The sequence below is a fragment of the Limulus polyphemus genome, unplaced genomic scaffold (assembly GCF_000517525.1).
Source record: "Limulus polyphemus unplaced genomic scaffold, Limulus_polyphemus-2.1.2 Scaffold732, whole genome shotgun sequence".
In the NCBI taxonomy this organism is placed as follows: domain Eukaryota; kingdom Metazoa; phylum Arthropoda; class Merostomata; order Xiphosura; family Limulidae; genus Limulus; species Limulus polyphemus.
The window spans coordinates 1-6,781 of record NW_013666342.1 but is presented as its reverse complement, the minus strand read 5'-3'; the positions used below and the strand labels follow the sequence as shown (position 1 = coordinate 6,781).

Sequence of the window (6,781 nt, the reverse complement as noted above, 5' to 3'; positions counted from 1 at the left end):
GAAATTCAAAACAAACAAACAGTGTTACATAGTTATATAGAATATTTAATATATAAATTGTCGATTTTAACGCTCTCTGGTATCAATTAGGTTACTTAACGGCTTACTAGTAGCTAATGATCAATGAGCTTTACAAGTTATTCCAATAGATTGACTTTGACCTTAACGTGCAGTTGTGGAAATATGACGCTTAGAAAATTGTTGAATTTTTGTTATTCTTTTCATTATCAGCACGCTTAGCAACAGTTAATCTACTATGTATTGTTGATTTTAATCTAACTGTACACCTTTAATCCAATATGTGTCGTTAGTTTTAATCTAACTTTGCAACTTTAATCCACTGTGTTTTGTTGGTTTTAAACTAAATATACAGCTTTAATCCACTACGCATTGTTAGTTTTAATCTAACTATACAGCTTTAATCCACTGCGTATTGTTAGTTTTAAACTAAATATACAGCTTTAATCCACTACGCATTGTTAGTTTTAATCTAACTATACAGCTTTAATCCACTGCGTATTGTTAGTTTTAATCTAACTATACATTTTTAATCCACTATGTATTGTTAGTTTAATCTAACTGCACAGCTTTGATCCACTATGTATTGTCAGTTTTAATATAACTGCACAGCTTTGATCCACTATGTATTGTTAGTTTAATCTAACTATACAGCTTTAATCCACTATGTATTGTTAGTTTAATCTAACTATACAGCTTTGATCCACTATGTATTGTTAGTTTTAATATAACTTGCACAGCTTTAATCCACTATGTATTGTTAGTTTAATCTAACTATACAGCTTTGATCCACTATGTATTGTCAGTTTTAATATAACTGCACAGCTTTAATCCACTGCGTATTGTTAGTTTTAATCTAACTGCACAGCTTTAATCCACTATGTATTGTTAGTTTTAATCTAACTGCACAGCTTTAATCCACTATGTATTGTTAGTTTTAATATAACTGCACAGCTTTAATCCACTATGTATTGTTAGTTTAAAACTAACAATACATAGTTGATTAAAGCTGTATAGTTAAATTAATCTAACCGCAGAGCTTTAATCCACTGCGTATTGTTAGTTTTAATCTAAAAGCACAGCTTTAATCCACTATGTATTGTTAGTATTAATCTAACCGCAGAGCTTTAATCCACTACTATTGTTAGTTTCAATCTAACTGCACAGCTTTAATCCACTATGTATTGTTAGTTTTAATCTAACTATACATTTAATCCACTATGTATTGTTAGTTTTAATCTAACTGCACAGCTTTAATTCACTATGTATTGTTAGTTTTAATCTAACTGCACAGCTTTAATCCATTATGTATTGTTAGTTTTAATCTAGTTTAATCTGGGGGTTTACATGTAGTCGAAAGTTTTCTTTTAGATTTCTAGTGCGCTAAAACGGAGTGTACTATGCGATTTTTTAATATGTTAAAATGTAGTGTATTAGTGTATATATACTACGCGCTTCTCAGTGACCAATTTCTTTTGGAAGTTTGAAAACAATTTGGTAAGGAGGGATTCTTGAATTATTACAAATATAAAGGGGAATTAGCGTCGGATGAAGAACAATTTGTATCCTAACTACGAAGCTCCTGCTTTATCAACTTGAAAAAACAAAAACAAAAAAAAACATCAGATAAGGAAAAATTTTGTTGTCTAAGAATTTAGAGAAGACCAGTTGTTATGTAGAAAAACGACACAGTTTGATATTTATACACGGACTTTATGGACTCGTCCTTTGATACACGAGTCCTTCAATGGCACGAGGAGAACCTACATTTTTTTATAGAAGTTTAGAGACCCGCAGTGCCACTTTTCTAGCACTTTTATTAAGAACTGGAAACTAACTTTCATTTACACTTCGGACACAAGGCAATAATTCGGCGCGTAAATTAAGGAGCGGTTCTACACCACCATCCACCCCTACTTCGATGCACACTTTTTGAGTTGTGTGGTCACAAATTACCGCAAGCACCGCCGCCGCACGAGCGTGGGAATCAGCAAGCTGTGGAGTGTCGATAGAGTGGATACATATCTACGTTACAAACGAACCAGACAAGCCTCGTGTATTTACTTCATCAACACACAATATGTTTAACACCGGGCTTGTAGATAGTAGTTTTATACAAATGTAAACACGAGGAAACTCTGAACAGACACACAACTACATTGCGAATGTGTGTGTGTGTTTCCCTATTTTATTATGTAAAATAAGACAAAACGGAGACATGTAAACTATTGTAATAAAACGAAACATCATCAACGCCAGTCCCAGTTCCAACTTGTTCTTTAAATATAATTTGTTCGTAATTATTTTTCTTCTTCCATCCTGAACTGCCCTACCCCCAATGGCACAGCGGTATGGCTGCGGACTTACCATGCTAGAAACCGGGTTTCGATACCCGTAGTGGGCAGGACATAGATAGCCCATTGTGTAGCTTTGTGCTTAATTACAAACAAACCATCCTAAACGGTCTCGTTTTACAGAATTTCATCGTAATAAAATTTCTTCTTCCACCCTGAACTGACTCGATTTATAGAATTGCCTTGTAAACACGGTGTAATAGACATACAACAGTATAGCGAATGTGTTTCCCTATTTTATTGGGGAAAAATAAAACACAAACATTCAAACTACTGTAATAAAACAGATCATCAACAATGGCAGATTATAAATTGACCTTTGGACAAAATCTCCTTATAATGATATATATATATATATATATCCAATCAGAACTGTACTTTTACATAATGCCCTCATAATAATTATCTTCAGTCCCGAATTGTGTCCTTTTACAAAATTTGCCATAACACTTCCTCTTCTTCCAACCTTCGCTGCTCATCCCGTTGCTATTATTGATTGTTACTCATCTCCAGATCTTTGATTTTTGTTCCCATTTATCTTCTACCTTTAGTGTTAACCTTTTTTTCTCTACGGTCGGGACGAAGAGAGACTGTCCGACTCTGAACACCTTCTAGTTTTATACTTGCTGGGACTGTCCGACTCTGAACACTTCTAGTTTTATACTTGCTGGGACTGTCCGACTCTGAACATGTTCAGAGTCGGACAGTCCCAACAAGTATAAAACTAGAGGTGTTCAGAGTCAGACAGTCCCAACAAGTATAAAACTAGAGGTGTTCAGAGTCAGACAGTCCCAACAAGTATAAAACTAGAGGTGTTCAGAGTCAGACAGTCCCAGTAAGTATAGAACTAGAGGTCTCTAGTTTTATACTTGTTCGGACTGTCCGACTCTGAACACCTCTAGTTTTATACTTGTTCGGACTGTCCGACTCTGAACACCTCTAGTTTTATACTTGTTGTTTCCAATGTGTATTCGTGTTGTTAGAACAAATGTGTGGTGCTATATCGTTAAACGTGAGACAGAGTTTACTGTGAGCACAGGTGACGTGTTACCGTGAGTTACTAAGAATAAGGAGTGGATATTGTGAATTATGTAGACAAGGCTACATGTAATATAACACGTGCATTCAAAATTGTATAAGATAATTTTAAGAAGTGTGCCATCTATAGAACACGTAATGTATAGTTTACTATTATTGAAGATGACCTAAGCCAGCGTTTCCCAAAGTATGGGACCCCCAGGAGGGTGCAAATGATCTCTTGAGGGGGCGAACGATTAGGGTAGAGTCAATAATGTAAAATTAAGCGTTTTAATGTATTTTGTATAAATGAAAATAATAAGTAATTACTACAACACATATAGCATTTTAATGTGTATCCGTACATAACATCTAAGAGGGAACCCTAAATAGCCGCGGCTGTAGTTAGATCTCAAATCGGTCAAGAGATGGCGCTATGAGCTAAAAGATTGTACTTTAAAAAAACAAAAAACAAGAAACTCAGAGCCATTCTATGGACCGCTATGCCGCGGCCAAAAAAAAACAACAAAAAAAAATAAATAAGGGAGACGCGGATGACAAAAGTTTGGGAAACGCTGAACTAAGCTATTATCAGATACGCTTTCTATGAATGTGTACTATGTATGATCTAATCATTTTCAACCATTTAATCTCAATTAGCCTAATGGGGTTTTCAGAATAGAAAGTTTATGAAAGTATTTTAACTACACATTGACGAGTGTCGCTGCTATCGCTTTTCAAGGTCATAGCCTTTCGTGGACGTAGGTCAAAGGTCAAGGTAAGAACTCTCCAGGAATGTACTTGCTCTTATCTTTGGCCAACAGACAATGTGTGTGAGCTGCTTATGTAAAATTTTGACAATTTTTAAAGTCTCGTTTATTTTGAAAACAACGTTTTTTTTCGACCTAAAGACGTGAACTTTTATATCTTACATGAACCAGTTAAATATATTTCTATCTCGTTTTATGTAGAAAAAAAAATATGTGCATCTTAAAATATGCGATATTCAATTTACCATCTCCTACGACCGACATGTTATCTCCATTTAATATCCAAATGTCATTTCATTTCATTCAGAGATTTTAAATAATTTTGCTAAAATCTGCTCGGGCACTCACGTTCACGTATCCCTTCAACCCTACAAACAGAAGTCTATATTGCAAGTAAAACTTAACCTCGAAAACACACATTGACTCATTGTAATTGACTGCTCTGCGCACCTTTTTTTTTACCAACATATGAAGAGATAACGACTAAAATTGTGTAAATTAGAGCTGTCCAGTACGGAATGGGACAAAGCAAACAGCAAAGTCCTTTTTGAATTATATATTTTTTTCTTTACCTGTATCACACGCATGTTCAGGCCAGTTTCCTGAGCCAGTTGTTCCCGGATGTGGCGTGTGGGTTTAGGAGTCGCCGCAAAAGCAGCCTTTAAAGTCTCTAACTGCTTAGCTTTGATGGTGGTACGAGGACCACGTCTTTTGGCTCCTGGTGTATTCTCATCATTCTGTTGGTTCTGGGAGCTGTAATTAATGGCGCTGTTCGGACTGCACTCACTCCCACTTGTTTTACTGTCTTTGTTGTTCGTAGAGCATGTGGTTGAACCAGGGACAGAACTGTGGGTCCCAGGTAATTCGTTGGTTAAAGAATTGTCGGTCAGAGCTCCAGTGTTGTAGGAGAGAGCACACCCGTTCAGTAGCCCATTCGGTTTCCGCTCAACGCAAGAATCTCGTTTGATCTCGCGATCGACGACATGATCAGAATCGGCATGGCTGTTGTTTGTTTCTTCTATTTCGGAATGGTCTGGCGGAGATCCGACGGTCAGAACTAGAAAGAAAGACAGTAAAAAAATATTAAAAAGCATAATACCAAAAAGGAGTAAAAACATGAATATAATATCTTTTGAAAAAAAAGAATACTATCAATTCTCACTGTATTTCTAAACCATACATCACAAGAGTCATACATATCTTAATTAATTTAGTTCCTATGAAGACACATTGTAGTGTGTCGTGCGGCCAAAACAACCTGCAGGACAGACTGTGTGTTAATAATAGGAGTGATAGTTTAGAGATTTTTCACTTTCTGTAGCTCGAACTGTGGTGGGGCCCCCCAGTGGCACAGCGGTATGTCTGCGGACTTACAACGCTAGAAACCGGGTTTCGATACCCGTGGTGGGCAGAGCACAGATAGCCCTTGTGTAGCTTTGTGCATAATTAAAAACAAACAAACAAACAAACAAACTGTGGTAATCCAAACTATCACATATTTCCTATGGATGTGCTCTACTGGATACTTACTTCACATATCAAATTTCAAAGCAATCCATTAAAAAATACACGAGATATAAAATCTCCAATTTTGATTAAATTTCTTCCTATTTTTTTCTTCGCACCGAAAGTAACTGAATGTTTATTTGATAGAAAAACATACTTAACTTTTATGGATTTTTTTTTCAAGTTTGGTACACTGACATATTTTTATAACCTACAAAGTTATTCAACAAAAACTGCCCAATTTTGGTCAGAATTTTTGCACACGCCTTAGCAAAAAGTCACATGAGCTATCGGTCTAACATTTTTACTACAGTTTCACCTAAGCGTAAGAGTTGACACTTTTTATTTGTTTGTAATTCGGATTAAAGACGGCTGATTTAGAGCAGCAAAGCAAAACTATAGGATGAATGCACGAACAGATACATTAAGTATTGGTTAGGCCAAGCAAACTATATTTGTAGCTCAAGTTTTCAAAAGAATCATACGAGTGGACGGTTATTACTCTTTATTCATTGCCAACTTTTGAGAACAGATTTGCTAAATTTTATGAAGTTCTTCTAATTAAAGAGCGTTTAGCGTCACGTGATATTAGCTTAAGCAATTAGCGTAAATAATGATGCTTGATACGGCTGTATCGAGTGCATGCGGGTGATGACAAGAACCCGCTAATCTAGATTCATTGGCATTACTACAAAGAAAGTTATTAACACTGTTTTAGAGATGAAAGCTACCACCATATATTTTAAAAAATCTGGTTGGTTCTGTAAAGCAAAGGTCTGTTCCGAATAATAGGGTTACTATCCTAAAGCTAATGTTGGTTACTATCGAGTGTCACTTTCTTACTTACTGTGGTTTGTTGGTGTGTATTGACGAAAAGTCATGATATATAATCAAAAACACCTTATGTGTGAAAAAAAAAGGTGTGGTCGATAAAAAGACTGAGCGTGCGATTTAATGGAATGAAATCAAAATTGGCGGCCAAACTGGTAGCTACACTTATAACATTGATATGAATTTTACAGCAAATGTTCATTCATTAGTTAGCCAGGCCGCGTATTTTATTTTACCCACCATCATGTCCTAAGTTTAACAAAAAACGCGGCCTGGCTAACTAAT

General features: G+C 35.8%; 1 protein-coding gene across 1 annotated transcript in view; it reads right to left on the bottom strand.

Annotated features, from left to right (window-relative positions):
• The window catches only part of LOC106460233 (LIM/homeobox protein Lhx1-like), a gene marked incomplete at its 5' end in the record, with an annotated part of 42,239 nt that extends 37,023 nt beyond the window's left edge, over positions 1-5,216 (bottom strand). The window contains one exon of the mRNA XM_022386898.1: positions 4,732-5,216. Coding sequence (XP_022242606.1) covers positions 4,732-5,216 — 485 coding nt within the window. The remainder of the gene's footprint in view (positions 1-4,731) is intronic.
• Between the last annotated feature and the right edge of the window lie 1,565 nt (positions 5,217-6,781).